At 42.9% G+C, this 17,930-nt stretch overlaps 1 protein-coding gene and 4 non-coding genes across 5 annotated transcripts; 4 read left to right on the plus strand and 1 right to left on the minus strand.

Annotated features, from left to right (window-relative positions):
- Positions 1-340: 340 nt before the first annotated feature.
- LOC138768146 (hepatic lectin-like) lies at positions 341-11,307 on the plus strand. Its single transcript, XM_069946250.1, has 7 exons — positions 341-425; positions 1,448-1,555; positions 6,152-6,214; positions 7,818-7,865; positions 8,903-9,048; positions 9,694-9,806; positions 10,928-11,307. Exons 1-7 carry the CDS (start codon positions 380-382, stop codon positions 11,058-11,060), a joined length of 657 nt encoding a protein of 218 aa, XP_069802351.1. The 5' UTR covers positions 341-379; the 3' UTR covers positions 11,061-11,307.
- A 2,294-nt stretch (positions 11,308-13,601) lies between these two features.
- Positions 13,602-13,674, plus strand: TRNAV-CAC (transfer RNA valine (anticodon CAC)). Its single transcript has one exon. It is a non-coding gene; the product is annotated as a tRNA-Val (tRNA).
- Positions 13,675-13,956: 282 nt separating this feature from the next.
- On the plus strand, positions 13,957-14,028 carry TRNAE-CUC (transfer RNA glutamic acid (anticodon CUC)). Its single transcript has one exon. It is a non-coding gene; the product is annotated as a tRNA-Glu (tRNA).
- Positions 14,029-14,860: 832 nt separating this feature from the next.
- Positions 14,861-14,934, minus strand: TRNAN-GUU (transfer RNA asparagine (anticodon GUU)). Its single transcript has one exon. It is a non-coding gene; the product is annotated as a tRNA-Asn (tRNA).
- A 549-nt stretch (positions 14,935-15,483) lies between these two features.
- Positions 15,484-15,555, plus strand: TRNAM-CAU (transfer RNA methionine (anticodon CAU)). The gene has a single exon. It is a non-coding gene; the product is annotated as a tRNA-Met (tRNA).
- The last annotated feature ends 2,375 nt before the right edge of the window (positions 15,556-17,930 follow it).

A 17,930-nucleotide genomic window follows, 5' to 3' on the forward strand; every position in this document is an offset into this window, starting at 1 on the left:
CTCTGCCTAACAGGATGTGGCTATGCTATATGCTAATATTTCATCCCTCCATGTAGCTCCAGTTGTGGTTTAGCTCCAAGCTCTTCATCCAACGGTTATTAAAACCTAAAATTCTGAAAAATGAACATAATTATCCTAACCCAGTAATACTTATAGTAGTTGGTGAGGAATTCTGCTAAACTCCAATAAAACTACTGGTGACCACAAATGGGTCAGTCATGCACATTTTGTGGAAGTATGTGACTTCTAATGAAAAGGAGATTTTTTATTTTTTTTTCCTTGTTCCTGTAAATACATTATATCTCATCACTTCCTACTGATTCAGCAAACTGGAGTATAAAAACAGTAAAAGCAAAAAGTCAGCATTTTATCGAGAGGCATGGACAGCACGAAGCAGGAGAGTCTAATGGACAGGATGAGATCAGGTAATGCTCTTCCCAGAAGAAAGTGATGGACTGCTACATCCACTTCTATACTGATATATATATATATATATATATATATATATATATATATATCATACTGATATCATATATATATAGTTCTACTTATCTGTCTACAAAAGTGGTGAACCCATCTATACTAAGGGGATGGAATGGTGGCCGCACAGGTGGATATAGTGGTAATGGTGGGAGACTCTACCCAGATGTGTTTCTGCTTCACAGGCAAAGGGGAGAACATTTCTGGACTTGTTACGGGATAGTTTTATGGGCCAGCTAATTCTAAAACCAAAATTTTCTACCTGGCAAATTAGATTTTAAGGGATAGGTGATAGGTATTTGATCTGTGGGACCCCTATTGGTGGAACCCCCCAACCGTGATAAACTCCTCATACATTTCTTTCTCTCTCCTACCGACTGACCATTTTGGTGTTAGAACTATACTGACACCAGGGTTAGGGTTCTATTACACAGGGGTGATTATCGTGCAAAAATTGTTATATCATTTAAATTTAACAATAATCGTTCCATGTAATTGCCGGCAACAATCGAAAAATTGTTCGTGTGTCGTTGATAGTTGATTTAGATCTGACCCTAAAATCATTGTTAATCGTTCGTAAATAGTTTAGTGTAATTTCACATCGTACGTTCTTCTGCTGGAATCAGATGGAGTAAACTATCGTAGTAACCATGGTAACTAACGACTATCGTACTGTGTGATATGGTGAACGATTTCAGGTTAAGGATAAAAAATCCCGTTTGCAAAGGTTTATCGTTAAAAATCGCTTACTCTAATAGGACCCTTACACCTTTGCCTACTACAGGGGTAGGGAACCTTGGCTCTCCAGCTGTTGCAAAACTACAACTCCCATCATGCCTGGACAGCCAAAGCTTTAGCTTTGGCTGTCCAGGCATGATGGATGTTGTAGTTTTGGAACAGCTGGAGATCCAAGGTTCCCTACTTCACGTCTACCATGTCCTATCATAATTTTTTGGTCTCTTTACAGGAGAAATGTGCTCCTACTTCAAGGAAAGATCTGTGATCATCACATATGGACTGCTGGCCCTTTCCTTCATCCTGGTTATTGTACTCTTCGCAACTGTTCATTCTCACCGTTAGTTACTCTTGTATTTTTACATATCAGCAATTGAACTGCTTGGTGTAATGTATTCATCTGTATTTCAACCCCCCATGTTTACTAGTTGTAAATGCACTCCCCCCCCCCTTCCTCTTCAGTAGTGGTAACTTTAAGCCCACTGGGCTCAATGTAATATTTTTATTTGTGTCTCATGTGGATGAGGAGCTCTTGGTCTCTGTTAGACATCAGATGCAACTGATCCTTTTGCACCCCTGCAGTCAGCGTCGGACTGGATCACGGGAGGATCCTTCGGTAGGCCCCGGTCCCCACGCTGATACGGCACAGACTGTGGGTCATACAGTGCTGCCGCAGGCCCCCCTTGCTGCACTCTTGTGACCGCAAGCAGTGTCTTGCTTGCGGTCACAAGAGGCAATCCGGCCCCCAGCTGATGCTGCGCTCCCTGGGGGGTGTCCCACACCCGCCCGGCGCACGCATCAGGAAGCTCTGTGTATGCCAAAGGCCGGAACTTCTGGTACAAGCGAGCAGGTATTAGAGATGCTCGTTGTACTTGAAGTACCGGCTCCGGCGCGCACAGAGCTTCCTGATGCGTGCGCCGGGTGGGTGCAGGACAGGGAGTGTCAGCTGGGGATGAAGAGAAGAAGACAGCCGGCGGGGGAGCGAGTGGTTAGGTGAGTTGTTTTTTTATTACTTTTTATCTGCACTGGGGGGCATCTATGAGAGGGCTAACGGAGGCCGGCCATCTATAAGGGGGATATCGGGGGGCATCTATAAGAAGACTAACGGGGGCCGGCCATCTATAAGGGGGATATCGGGGGGCATCTATAAGGGGGCTATCGGGGGGGCATCTATAAGGGGGATATCGGGGGGCATCTATAAGAGGGCTAACGGAGGCCGGCCATCTATAAGGGGGATATCGGGGGCATCTATAAGGGGGCTATCAGGGGGGCCATCTATAAGGGGGCTATCAGGGAGTGCATCTATAAGGGGTCTATCAGGGAGCCATCTTTAAGGGGGTTAACGGGGGGCATGTATAAGGGGGATAAAACGGGGAATATCTATAAGGGGGATAACGGGGGGGCATGTATAAGGGGGATAAAGCAGGGGGGACATCTATAAGGGGGATAACGGTGGGGCATGTATAAGGGGGATAAAGCAGGGGGGACATCTATAAGGGGGATAACAGGGAGCCATCTATAAGGGGATAACAGGGGGGCCATATATAAGGAGGATAATACAGGGGGACATTTATAAAGGGGATCACATAGAGTCAGCCTACCCACTAAATAAGGTTGTAAAGGAGCCAATACAGATGTGCAGTGTGTATAGAGATGAGGATGGTGACAGAGTGAGGAGCCTAATATGTTTCTGTGATTCTGTGGATTTGTGGCTCGGAGAAGTTCTCATAACGGCCCAGGGCAGATGGAGAAGAAGCTGCACTGTAATGTATATGGTGTACAGACCCTGTGTAGAGCTGCATCCACCTCTATATGACTGTATGAGGTGATAGTGATCTTTGTACAGTGGATGTTATTCAGTAGCATTAGTCAGTATGTGGGGGTATTATTTGTAACTTGTTATCTGGTACTGTGTTTTATTGGTTTTAGTATACAGGATTATCTGACAGATTTTTTTAAGCCAAAGCCAGGAATGGATTTGAAAAGAGAAATCTCAGTCTTTTAATCTGTTGATGTAATAGGGCCCTAACAGTATGGCTGTAATATGTATTGTGATATTTCCTTCCTATATACTGGTTTTATTGGTAATATCGGCCTTGATCCATATCAATAGCATTGCTTGGTCATTAGTAACTGCACTGTAATCACTTACATAGTGTGCAGAGCATGTGTACCATTGGTGTCTAAATGGTTCAGTGTATGGCAGTCCCGTGGTCACTACAGTACACTAGTGCCATCATAATTAATCCAGATGCTGGGAGCTCCCAGGTCCAGTCCCCAGAACAGTGTGACAGTATGGTGATAATATGGTAGGGGGAGATGTTTTTGTTCTATCCGCTATTAGTGCTGTTCTGGGGTCACTTCCCTACACTGAGCCCCCACAGATCTATGTATTCTTATATGCCACAAAGCATCCAGTTTATAATGCACCTAGGACCCAACTACAACAGCTGCAGGCAGTACAACTCCCAGCATGTACTGACAGTCTGCAGCCCTCAGGATATGCTGGGAGTTGTAGTACAGTAGTACAATCCTCTGATAACTGCCGCTGTAGACAAATGTATTGCTGGACTTTCAGGGCTGATGGCTGTCACCCACAGATTGCAGCCACCAGGAGACTCTGCACACAGTGATTTATTATAGGGTTGTCCACTCAGAGACTACAACTCCCAGCATACCCTGAGCTGTATAATGTAGGGTATTCTGAGATTTGTCACAGATACAGATGAATCCAGGAAAGGATACCCCAGTCCGACACTGCCTGCAGTTTCCATCTGAAGAAGTTATGGATAGAGGAAAATAAGCTGATGGTGGAGGTCCATCTGCTGGGACCATCATTGAATCAGAATGGGAACAAAATTGGTAGCTCGACATTCATTGTCTATAGGGGCTGGTGAACATTGTCTACTGCTTAAAGGGGTATTCCACTCAAACATAACTTTTTATAAGTTGCTGCACATGATGAGACTAACAATTCATTCCACACTTATTTATTCAGTCTCCTTCTCCCAGTTCTGAGCTGCTGCTTTCTGTTGAAGACCAGAGGTTCTGGTGTACAGAGTACACGTTGACTGAGCTGATCCAATAGGTATGCTATAGGATTCAGGTCAGGAGAAGGGGCAGGCCACTCCATTTGAGGTCCTCAGTCTCCAGCAGCCATTCCCTATAGATGTGACCTCAAGCAGCTGGAGCTTTGTTGTCCATAAAGGTGAAGTTAGACCTGTAGTAGTATGGGCTTATAACTGTACCAGTGTAGGGCAGTTCTGGCCACACTGTAATAATAATAATAATAATAAAAAAATAATATTATATATATATATATATACACACACACACACACACACACACAAGTCTTTTCCAGTATAGGTATTGAGTGTGTTAAAAGTATAGCCTGGTTCAGGAACAGACTTGAAACATGACCCATGTTATCAGCCAAAGCAAAGACGCCCATCTGTAGGCAGATCACTGGGTTCTGAAAAAAGTTTCTCTCCCATCCCCCAAACCTTACAGAGGCCTCAGCAAGTTTCCTCTGTGTTATCACACAGCTCTGCCCCCATTCACAAAGGAACCATTGTCTTATAAACACAGGAAGAACTTTCCCTGGACAAGTTGTTTGGCTCAGTCATTGTTCACCCTTTGTCAATGTGCAATCATTGACAACAGACATCCTCAATGAGGAAGACACAAAAAGTTCATCTGGACCCTAACATTTACCAGGAATGGGAGGAACAAACTTATGAATGATGATGCTGTATGACATAATCTATATGTGTGATTGCCACATGGAGTCAGGAATTTTATTTTTTTTTTTCCTTTTTACAGACTCTCCTTTCTCCTGGTTGAATTTGGGGACAAGTGACCTCGGTTATAGGGATCAGTGGGGGGTCTTTCTGTTTCTCCCTCATTTTGAGGATAAGTGATAACTTTTAAGGAGTGTTTAGGCATTAAAATAAAATCATATATTGCTAGAAATATATATAAATAAATTATACTTACCTATCACCAATCCCTTTCAGGTTCTCATCTGGCTCCTATTTGTCTCGTTTTGTCCTTTGTTGCTCCTCTCCCTACTTCTGAGATGTTCAGAGGAATACCCGCCTGCTCAGCCAATCACTGACACCAGTGGTGCCCTGTCTTGGCCAGTGATTGGCTGAGCAGGCGGGTTCTCATCTCAGAAGCAGAGGACTGGAAGGAGCCAGACCAGAGCTACAGTGGGATCTGCATGGGGCCTGGGACCTTCTTGTTTATATTTTCTTTGGCCCCAGCAATATACACTCACCGGCCACTTTATTAGGTACACCATGCTAGTAACAGGTGGTCTTCTGCTGCTGTAGCCCATCTGTTCGACGTACTGTGCGTTCAGAGATGCTCTTCTGCCTACCTTGGTTGTAACGGTTGGCTATTTAAGTCACTGTTGCCTTTCTATCAGCTCAAACCAGTCTGCCCATTCTCCTCTGACCTCTGGCATCAACAAGGCATTTCCGCCCACAGAACTGCCGCTCACTGGATGTTTTTTCTTTTTCGGACCATTCTCTGTAAACCCTAGAGATGGTTTTGCGTGAAAATCCCAGTAAATCAGCAGTTTCTGAAATACTCAGACCAGCCCTTCTGGCACCAACAACCATGCCACGTTCAAAGGCACTCAAATCACCTTTCTTCCCCATACTGATGCTCGGTTTGAACTGCAGGAGATTGTCTTGACCATGTCTACATGCCTAAATGCACTATGTTGCCGCCATGTGATTGGCTGATTAGAAATTAAGTGGTAACGTGCAGTTGGACAGGTGTACCTAATAAAGTGGCCGGTGAGTGTATGTTTTTTTTATGCCAGAATCCCCTTTAATGTTGGATAATCCCCCTTTAAGGTCTTTTCTTTTTTTTCTTCATTTAATTACTTTTTTTTTTTAAATAACTGTGAATTAATCTTTATTCTAAGATTTCACACCAGACAAGAAACAGCTGGCCAGCAAGGATGACATTGTCGGTGTCAACATTACTGGTAAGGTGCCCCTTTCCTCATACACTAATGTGCTGGGTTATAGCTTATAGAGAATGTAACACCCACAAAAACATTATTGTAGATTTTTTTTAAATTCTGTTTTCCGTCCATGATTATGGGGTGACTACCCTGACTGCACTGCTCCTCTGCTCTGTAACAGCAGTTCAGTGATCTTCTTTACAGCAGCCGCACGAACATAGAAGACTGATGTGTGGAGCAGATTCATTTTGTGCACCAGATGCAGACTGCAAAGTTTTTGTGCAAACCGGGATTTTGTTTGTGATCTTTGTAGTTTGTGCTGCTGATTCCAAGGTGGTAGGAAAATGTTCTGGCGCACCCGAATTTATGTGGCGTGTACACCTCTCCATAAATCCAGCATGCCATGTACTAGCGTTGGGGTACGTGTAAGATACCGGTCAAATTAAATTCCCCCAACTGACTTTTACAGGAGAGTGTTGTGGCACTAGAGTGACTAGGTCAGAAAGCACAGTGCATTAGACCAACTTATTGAAAAGTTCACTTTAGGGTTGGGGAGTTTGTATTAATCAAACATACAGACATAATATCTATGGTCCACTCTAAAGGGATATTCCTGCCAGGGTGGGGTGTGGATATAGAAAAAAATATATACTTTCCTAGCCCCATTCCCCGACTTGTTCCCCGCAGCTTCCTCAGCAGTCTCCTTTCTTTTTCCTGTCTTAAGGCCCTTTTCCATGGTCCAATTATCAGCAACAAACGATCCTAGTTGACTAATCGCATTTTTTATGCGGCGATAAAATCCATCAATATTGGCCACACATCTCTCTGTGTAAACAGGAGACATGTGGCCGATAAGAATGAATGTACATGGCCACAAGGACCATACAGCAATTGTCGCAAAGGTCTCGCTGATAGGCGCCCGTTTGTGGCCACAGATGGGTGAAGTCTGCATGGAGTGAAAGGACCATTAGGGCCCTATTACACGGGACGATTATCGTTCAAAAAATTGTTAGATCGTTCGGATTTTAATGATAATCATTTAGTGTAATAGCAGACAAAGATTAAACGACCAACGAGAAATTGGTGGTCGTTTGATAGAATTTGGACCTATTTTTCAGTTGATCATTCACAAATCGTTTGCATGGAATAAGACGTTGTTCGCAGTAGCGACAAACGCAATAACGACAACAAGACGACCACAAGAACGATCATAAGTAACGATCATCGCTCCGTGTAATTGGGTGAACAATTTCAGGTCATTCGCCATAGCAGTCGTTTAAGATCATTTATCGTTAATCGTTGAAAAATCGCTTCGTGTAATAGTAGCCTTAGAGACAAATTGTCCGATGGTAGGCCCTACCATCACAGCCACTCACCTTCTGCAGCTGTGTCCTGTCTTGTCTAGTGGTTGGCTGAGGTGGCAGGTCCTACCCTTCCACACTTGTCTCAGACGAAAAAGGAGAGAAAAGACTGGGAGACAGGTCAATGCTAAGGGGTACTGGGGTTAGGTAAACATTTATTTCCCATAATTGCTATAATATCCCTTTAAGTGGGTGTTTCTTTAAACTACACCCTACACTTATGGACTTGACTGTCTAACCTTGTTTGCTTTCCTCTCTTGCAGTTAATACATTGGCAGAAAAAATAAAAGAAATAGAGCATGCTGCAAAAAGTAAGGAATCTATTATACATAGGAGCGATCTATCAATGTGTCACATGTGTAAAGCTTTACATACAAATAAGGTCGGTCGTCAGGGTGGAAAGACCACTATACACAAAATAGTCCTGCCAAAATAAGTGAGTCCGGACAACATTTATCTAATGGGTATGACCAACTTAAAGGAGGCGTCCGGGCAAAGCTATTTGTTTAACAAATACTAGGGAGGGGAAGGATATAGCTTTACCCGGACTTCTCCTTTAAGGGTTCGTTCACACTGAGGAAAAGAGGCAAAATTCCGAGCAGAGAGGCACAGAGAGTGGAGGCACCCTATACTTAACACTGAGACACTGAGGCAGGCGGAATTCTAAGTGGAGTCAACGGCAGGGATTCCCTTCGGAATTTCTGTTTCTTTTCCTCAGTGTGAATGCACGTGGAGTGTGAATGCAACAGTGAAACACTGGGGTAAGAGGCTACTGACCACCATTGGAAGGTGACTTCATCCATATTGTTTATTATTGGTGTATGCTTTTCTCCCATTCTTGATGAGCTTTCCAATACTAATAAACATCAGAATGCTAGTCAGAAAAAAAGATGGCCGCTTATAGAAACAGCTCCACTGCAGTCCATAGATTGTGTGTGGTCTTGTAACATAGCCCTACTCACTACAGTGGCTTTAGGCAGCAATACTACCACATGGACAAGTGAGGCGCTCTTTGAAAGAGGATCTACACAAGGCCTGACAGTATTAAAGGGGTTATCCAGCGCTACAAAAACATGGCCACTTTCCCCCTACTGTTGTCTCCAGTTTGGGTAGGGTTTTGAAACTCAGTTCCATTGAAGTAAATGGAGCTTAATTGCAAACCACACCTGAACTGGAGACAACGGTAGGGGGAAAAGTGGCCATGTTTTTGTAGCGCTGGATAACCCTTTTAAGAGGAGGGATTGTTATCATCAGCCTCTTTTGCTAGTGCAGCCTCAGGCTTTGGGCCTGTATACTTTAACGTTCATATTTCAGTACATTACATTATCCTAACATTACTTTCTTTCAGAGCTAGGCACCTGTGATAGTGGTTGGTACTCCTTTGACCGCAAATGCTACTTCTTCTCAAACAGCAGGACCAACTGGGCCAGAGCCAGGTCCATGTGCGTACAGAAGAGTGCAGACTTAGTTGTCATAAACAATGAAAATGAACAGGTGGGATATGAAGAATTGCAAAATGGTTTGGTATGGTAATGGCAATATGGATAATCGCAGTATGGTATCGGCCTCCTCTTATCTCAAGAAGAAGGGGAGTGCTAGGGAGAAAGAAAAGTAATACCCTCTCTGCTCCCCAGATAATCCCTTTAACTAAAGTAGTCACACATGTTGTTGTAGATGAACATAGGTTCAACCTTTAAAGGGATTGGCCACTTAATAGTAAAATAGTTCAGTGTACAGTATTAGTAAGTATACTCACTGTGTACTCTGACTGCAGCTCCCTGTGTACCCCATATAGCTAAAATCAGACTCCCCTTCCTCCAGGCTGGGCTGCCCTTCTCTGTGGTGAGCCTGCCCACAAGATGGCCGACCATAGAGGAGCATATGACCATGCCCTGCCCCCCAGTGTCCTCTATAGGCATATACAGGATCAGTGTTGGACACATGGTTACATGCGCCTCAATGTCGGCCATCTTATGGACAGACTCACCACAGAGCAGGACAGCAAAGCCTGGAGAAGGGGAGTCTGATATTAGCTCTATGAGGTACACATGCAGGTATATGCAGTAAGTACACTGAACTATTTTACTATAAAGTGGCCAACCCCTTTAATATTTATTTGTTATTCTTATTCGTCTATAGAGATTTATCAGCGCAATAACAGGGAGCCTGGCCTACTGGATCGGTCTAAATGACATTGAGTCGGAAGGGAATTGGACATGGGTTGATGGAACAGACTACATAACATCTTACAAGTAAGCTTTCTAAATCCACAGATTATCTACTACCTGGAGAAAGGCCATTATTACTTAAAGTGAATGCAATGTGCTGAAAAATACTGTTTTATGTTGGAGTAAAGTGTCAAAGAGGTGTGGCCTATACAGACCCGAGCTCCGAAATGTCTGGACCATGCCTCTTTGGCACTTCACTGCAACATAAAACATTATTTTTAGCAAAGACAGCAAAATGAAAGGTAATATGGGTAATCTTTTGCCCAAGAACTATGAAAAAAAGTCAGCCCTTTGGTACTAATCACAGCACTGATATGGCCGAAACTGCAGCTAAATCCATTTATTTGGGATAGGCCATCAAATATTAAGTGCCAAAATACACCTTTAAGACCCCATTCACATATGATTTCTGATCTACGTTGCCATTATACAGTATGTTGAAATGCCACAAAACAAAAGTATGCTGAATAGAGATGAGCAAACTTCAAGCATACTCGGCTTTGTCTGAACCTTAAAGTGACACTGTCACCCCCTTTTTGCATTTTGACTGCTCTCCACAGGTGTAAAGGGTAAATGTTACAGATTTCATTACTTATTTTACATCACACCTCATGGTGCTTGTTCTGGTAAAAAGTTGTTTTTATCACCTGTGGATTGGTATATGTGGGCGGGGCCTCGCGGCTTTTGTGCCACATCGCTCCACCGCTAGCACCACTTAGCCCCGCCCCATCCGCGACATCATCACCGCATAGGCCCGCCCCCTCAGCAGCCATTGGAAGGGCCAGCCTAAAGCTCTAGGGCCTATACGATGACATCACATAGGCTGCAAGGCCCCGCCCACATATACCAATCCACAGGTGATAAAAACGACTTTTTACCAGAACAAGCACCATGAGGTGTGATATAAAATAAGTAATGAAAGCTGTAACATTTACCCTTTACATCTGTGGAGAGCAGTCAAAATGCAAATAGGGGATGACAGTGTCACTTTAAGGCTGCATTCACATGTCCCATAAATTACGGGCCATACAGACAGGAAAGCCCTGTCATGGAATGTTTCCCCGCCCGACATGATGTAGCAATATCATGCTGGCAGCGGGGAAACTCTTTGACCCCACTATCTTAATATTGTTTTCTTACTGCAGGGCCTGGAGTGAAAATGCGCCCAGTGATAGTGCAGGGGAGAACGACTGTGCCCAAGTCTGGAAGCTAGGCAAATGGAGTGACAAGCCCTGCTCGGAGCAAAACAGTTTTGCCATCTGTGAAAAGAAACTCTGAACTTCCAGCGTCCTCATGAACAGTCATTGTAAATATCTGCTCTAATCAGAAGAAAGGAGTCATATGAGTATAAACTTAGACACTTAGATTCCGCCTCGCTGCTTCTATACAGAATAGTTGTAGAATCTGGTGACAGCCAAGGAACAGTTCTCTAGTCTAACAAATGATAAGATGTGTAACTGAAGTCCACAGGAATCGGTCAACTGCAGATTTGTTTTTGGTTTAAATAAAGTTATTTAGAATAATATTGACTGTTTAACTATTTATTAGTATTTTACCTTTATATATATATATATATATATATATATATATATATAAATTTTTACTTCCAAGAGATAGACTAAACATACTTACAAATAATTTATGCTAAGTTCAAATCTTAGTCACGGCCATTGTTATGAAATACGGCTGTTGTTTTTACATAGTGTGAACATAGCCTTAGGCTATGTTCACACACAGTAAAATAATACCAAAATACGGCCATAATTTTGAGGTAAATCTTGGGCCATATTTTCAATATAATAATGCTTTGCATTGAAGTTAATGGAAAATTGCCCATCAGCGTACACACAGTATAAAATAACAGCTGTAATTGATTATTATCAATTATTTATGACTCGCTTTTGTATAAAAACGCATGTATTTTTGTTACATTTTACTATGTGAACTATAAACAGAGAACAGGTCATAAAGGAAAGACAGATTTCTCCTCTTTTCAAATCCTTTTCTGGCTTTGGCTTTAAAAATCTGTCAGATAAATCTGTGTAAAGGTGCGTGCACACTACGGAATTCCCGCGTATGACTTGTGGCGGATTCTGTCGCTTGTACCCGCACGCAGCAGCGCGCATCTCCACCCGTGCCATAGACACTATTCTATGCATCTTCGCCCATGCCATAGACACTATTCTATGCCTAGGTGGATTTCGCATTCCGTGAAAGAAGTGACATGTCAATTCTTTCGGCGGAATGTGGAATGCGCCCGTGCATAGAATAGTGTCTATGGCATGGGCGGAGATGCGGGCCGCTGCGTGCGAGTACGAGCGACGGAATTCTCTGCGGGTCATATGCGGGAATTCTGTAGAGTGCACGCACCCTTACCCGGGTACAAACACACAAGCTGGATCCGCTGCAGATCCCTTCCTGTTGGTTTCTATGAGAGGACATCTCGCTGTGAGTATGTAACCGACAGCCCTGTTAACCCCCCACTGGCTGGAGCATACATTACCTGCTCCAAGCTCTGGCTTGCTTCGGGGACTCCTGGCTTCTGGACTGATTGGCTGACCGGGATGTCCGGCTGAGAACCCCCGAAGCAAGCTGGAGCCTGGAGCAGGTACAGTATGCTCCAGCCAGCGGGGGGATTAACAGGGCTGTCGGTTACATACTCGCATCGGGATGTACTCTCATAGAAACCAACAGCGAGAAATCCGCTGTGGATCCGGCCTGTGTGTACCCTGTACCCTATAGGCCTAAACGCACCATAAGGATGACCCATTCTTTCATGAAACACATGAGATTGGTTATCTCTGACTGCCTCCTGCTTGTGCACGAAAAGCTGCATGCCACACAGCAATGACTGGCTGAGCAAGTGGCTCCATGAGAACAGCAGTGGCAGGGAAAGCAAGCAAGGAAGGTGAGTGTGCATGTCCTCCAACACATGGGGTTAAGAATTTGAAATGTATTTACCTCCTGCACTTGAATACTTATTTAGATGCACTGATCTCAGAAGGGTCCCTCTATATGAATGTCAGGTATTAGAGCCACAACACCTCTTAGAGAAAGGTCTGTATTAGAGATGAGCGCAACTCGAGCATGCTTGAATTCAATCATTTGATATTTGAATACCAGTGGCTAAAGAGCAGTGCCATCAATCTTCTATGTTTCTAAGACGTTGCATACAGCTCTAGGGATGCCTATGTCTGTATCTGTGCTTACCAGGCAGCCCTAGGGCTTCATCCAATGGTATTGAAATGCTGATCGATCATACTAGAGTTGAGTTGCACTAATCTGTAGTTAGAGCCAGTGAGTCCATGATCTATATATATATATATATATATATATATATATATATATTTTTTTATATATATATATATATATATATTAGAGAGTTTAGAATTCAGCCTGAGCTGTGGGTCATATATATTAAAGCATATAGTATGCAGGTGGAAGTGCCCTTGCCAATGAATGGTGTTTTGGAAAATACTTTGCAAATACTTTGTCTGAAGGCAAGCCCTTTTGGCAAAACCTTCAACAAGCCCGGCTAGCTCAGTCGGTAGAGCATGAGACTCTTAATCTCAGGGTCGTGGGTTCGAGCCCCACGTTGGGCGATTATGTTTTGCGCTTTTTTTGTGTGTTTTGTTTACTTGAATGAACATTATACATTCTACCTAAAAGAGAAGTTTGTGTAATTCTAAATTGCATGTAGGGATTTTCTGAAATGTAAAGTTTTAACAAAAGAGCCACAAGCAAGGAAGTCCCAGTCCCAGTCCCAGCAGTGAGCCTCTCCATTAGTCTGTGTATACCGTCTACAAGCAACACATGGAAGTTTCTGTAGTGTAGTGGTTATCACGTTCGCCTCACACGCGAAAGGTCCCCGGTTCGAAACCGGGCAGAAACATTTTTTTTTTTTTTTTTCTCCTTTGCTCTTGCTCTATGAAGCAAACTCATGGTATTGAACAGTGTATGTAATGTAATGACTGCATGTAATAGTCTCCTAGGACTAAAGAAAAAACATAACTATTATTTTCACACAGTGAACGTAATAAAGAAAAAGAGGGGGAAAAAACACAAGGATTGAAGATTTTTGTCACATTATCTACCAGAAAAAAAATTAAAAAACAAGTTCACTGCTACATATGCATTTGTACTTATGCCTACTGTACAACTGCATTATATACCTTCCCTGGTGGTCTAGTGGTTAGGATTCGGCGCTCTCACCGCCGCGGCCCGGGTTCGATTCCCGGTCAGGGAAAGATATCCTTTTATGACTATTTTTAGATTTTCACTTCTACTGAAGAAGCACTTTACTGTTTGCTGTTAACAGCCACTTAAAAAAAACTAACAGAACTTTTAACAGTTTCTAGTACTTTTACTGCTCAGCTTTACTCTTTCTTTTTATCAGCCATTTTTGCAGATCCAGCTGCCAGAAATGCTCAAACCTACAGCACCCAAAACGAAAAAGAACACTTACAAGTACCAATTGTATACTGCTTTTTTTGGATGGTTTATTTGTTGTTTGCTATGATCAGCCACTTTTGCAAAAGTAGTTTTGAAATGAATGGAGTGCTGGTCATGCACCAATTATTCTCTAGACAACTGTGTCCTTAGTGCTGCGCTTGCTGGGGGGTCCAACTCTAACATTTAATGTAGCAGCCCGGCTAGCTCAGTCGGTAGAGCATGAGACTCTTAATCTCAGGGTCGTGGGTTCGAGCCCCACGTTGGGCGCATTTTTTTTTTCCCCTCAACAAATACAAATTAATTCACCGTTCTGTTCACATTTTGTCAATTCTAACTTTTAATGCCTAATATTACTATAGACTTATTTGTATTCTAAAATCCTTGTTCATCATGTTTACATTTGTTCTTTAGCATTTTAGTATTATTTTGCACTCTGAATGCATTTTTGCACATGATTAAAAAATTAAATAAGTACAAGGTGAGGGCATCGCTGAACACCAGAATGCTATATAAAAGTAAGCAAGAAAATACATGCGTATATAAGCACATACAACATTCGATACTTTAGCGGAGGGAAAGAGTAAAGACTAACAAATTTGAAATATTGTAATGTGCAAGAAAAGAAGCGTCCCTGGGTGGGCTCGAACCACCAACCTTTCGGTTAACAGCCGAACGCGCTAACCGATTGCGCCACAGAGACAGCTGAAAGAGCTGGATCTGCATGTGCTGTGGTGACTCGCAGTCTGTATTCCCAGTACAGTCTATATTCACAGTACATATGTATTTCACAGTCATCGACACCAGTTCTTAGTAATGATACAGCTCCCCTGTCTGCCCACATGATGGGCCGTTCTGCACGAGAACCCAGGTACTCAGCAAATTTATTACGATTTTCCTGTACAACCCTGTGACCCCTATCAGTAAACATGAGGAGGACACAACACAAACATGTGGTTACTGAGAACAGGAGGGAAGGGGGAGGGGGCACAGCTCTGGATTATACCATTGAAAATTGCAGGGGTGTACATATCTTGAATGCACAATCTGGAAGCAGGTAGCAATAGTATAATGTTAGACTCTCTGAAAACTGGATTATAGCAATGTAAATTTTAGGGGTGTACATGTCTTGAATGCACAATCTGGTAGCAATAGTACAATGCAAGACTCTGTAAGAAATAACAGGATTGTACCAATCACATTTGAAGGGTGGTGATGCTGTACTGCTACAATGTCACAGAGCATAGCAAGAAGCAGAGTGGCGCAGCGGAAGCGTGCTGGGCCCATAACCCAGAGGTCGATGGATCGAAACCATCCTCTGCTAGTTTTTTTTTTTTTTTCTTCATATATTGCAATTTAAATTACTAGTGTTTATACTGCTAATTTTGATTGATTCTAAATGTTGATTACATAAAACAAGTTTTCTCTTGTATATAGTAAATAGTGTTAGCATCCATAAGAAGCAATTGCGAGTTCTTTAGTAATACTATACTACACATGGAATTATAGCTTAAAGAAAAATATCGCTAAAAGTAGCTTCACACACACCGTATCGCAGCAGATTTTATGCTGCAGATCTGCAGCAGATTTGATTTAAATAACTGAACACAGCATCTGCTGCGGATCCTGTATGTGTGAATGCACCCTAAAGCTACATCTATAAGATGCCTAATGTTTTTGGATACTATGTGGGTAACATCATTTAGCATAATACTTGCATTTTTTTTTTTTTTGCAGGTTATTTGTGTGTGAAACACACACACAGACACGCTGTGATCAATATCTTTGGAAATAAAAACAGAAAGGTGCAACAGCACACTTCAAATGCTAAGTCTTGTAGTTAAAATAGATATATAGAATTGCAAAACTACTATAGAAAAAAAATGAGGTTCTAGGCATACCATTTGATAAAATAGTGTAGGCCATCTCCATATGTTTAGGTCACCTCAGAGGGATGGACCCTACTCTGTACACTGTCCTTTCTTGGGCTAATATTAAGCCTATGCACCGGGCATACAGGATCCAGGTAAACTGCTTAAATGGGAACTGTCAGCAGGTTAGACGAAAAGGACGTCCCTTTTTAAATATAATGAATGGCGTGGTCTGGCTGGGGGCAGGCCAGATCGGTGCTATGGGGGCAGGTAGTGCTCCTAACGCCCCACCCCGTTACATAGTTAATACGGTTGAAAAATGTCCATCGAGTTCGACCAAGGAGGGGATGGATACAGGGAAGGGGGAGGGATAATAGGTTCTATACATATGCATTTAAGCTATTTTGGTCTAAGAACTTGTCTAGCCCTGTTTTGAAGCCCTCTACTGTTTTTGTTGTGACTAGATCCTGGGGTAGACTGTTCCACAGATTCACAGTTCTCATGGTAAAGAAGGCTTGTCGCCTCCGGAGACTGAACCTTTTTTTTCTCCAGGCGAAGGCAGTGCCCTCTTGTCCTTTGAGGGGGTTTTACCTGGAACATCTTTTCCCCATATTTCTTGTAGGGGCCATTTATATATTTAAATAGATTGATCATATCTCCCCTTAAACGTCTCTTCTCCAGACTAAACAAATGTAATTCTTTTAATCTCTCCTCGTAACTAAGATGCTCTATTCCCCTTATTAGTTTAGTTGCCCGTCTTTGTACCCTCTCCAGCTCTAGAAGATCCTTTTTATGAATCGGGTTCCAAAACTGGACGGCATACTCCAGATGAGGCCGCACCAAAGCTTTATAGAGCGGTAATAATATATCCCTGTCCAGAGAGTCCATGCCTGTTTTAATGCATGAAAATATCCTGCTGGCCTTAGAAGCAGCTGACTGACATTGTGTGCTGTTCTGTAGTCTATTATCTACAAGTACACCCAGATCCTTCTCTATCAGTGACTCTCCCAGAGTAACTCCCCCCAGGACATATGATGCATGCAGGTTATTAGTACCCAGGTGCATAACTTTACATTTATCCACATTGAACCTCCTTTGCCAAGTGGACGCCCAAACACTCAGTGTGTCTAAGTCATCCTGTAACATCTGCACATCCTCCATAGACTGTACTGTACTACAAAGCTTGGTGTCATCTGCAAAGATAGAAACATTGCTGTTAATTCCACTCTCAATATCATTAATAAACAAGTTAAACAGAAGGGGGCCCAGTACTGACCACTTATTACCGGGGGCCATTCGGAGTAGGAATCTTTGACCACCACTCTCTGGGTACGATTATTAAGCCAGTTTTCAATCCAGTTACACATTAAACTTTCCAAGCCGATAGACTTTAACTTACCCATCAGATACCCATGAGGAACTGTGTCAAACACTTTTGCGAAATCCAGGTACACCATATCCACAGCCGCGCCGCCATCCAGGCTTCTACTTACCTCTTCGTAGAAACATATCAGGTTGGTTTGACAGCTTCTGTCCTTAGTAAAACCATGCTGGTTATCACTTATAATACTGTTACCCACTACATTTTCCTGGATGTAGTCCCTTATAAGCCCCTCAAATAGTTTCCCCACAATGGACGTTAAGCTTACGGGTCTATAGTTACCTGGGGAGGTTCGAGAACCCTTTTTGAAGATCGGCACTACATTTGCCTTACGCCAGTCCCTCGGCACAATACCAGTCAGCAAAGAATTACTGAATATTTCACACAAGGGTAGAGAAATTAGAGAGCTGAGTTCCCTAAGAACTCTGGGGTGCAATCCATCAGGCC

Source organism: Dendropsophus ebraccatus, chromosome 1, assembly GCF_027789765.1.
Source record: "Dendropsophus ebraccatus isolate aDenEbr1 chromosome 1, aDenEbr1.pat, whole genome shotgun sequence".
NCBI classification, from domain to species: Eukaryota; Metazoa; Chordata; class Amphibia; order Anura; family Hylidae; genus Dendropsophus; species Dendropsophus ebraccatus.

Excerpts from the sequence above, each read along its gene's own strand:
- LOC138768146 (XM_069946250.1), top strand. The coding sequence starts at position 380 with ATGGACAGCACGAAGCAGGAGAGTCTAATGGACAGGATGAGATCAG. Across the intron at positions 7,866-8,902 it reads AATAGAGCATGCTGCAAAAA|AGCTAGGCACCTGTGATAGT; the intron begins GTAAGGAATCTA and ends ACTTTCTTTCAG. Across the intron at positions 9,807-10,927 it reads GACTACATAACATCTTACAA|GGCCTGGAGTGAAAATGCGC; the intron begins GTAAGCTTTCTA and ends TTCTTACTGCAG.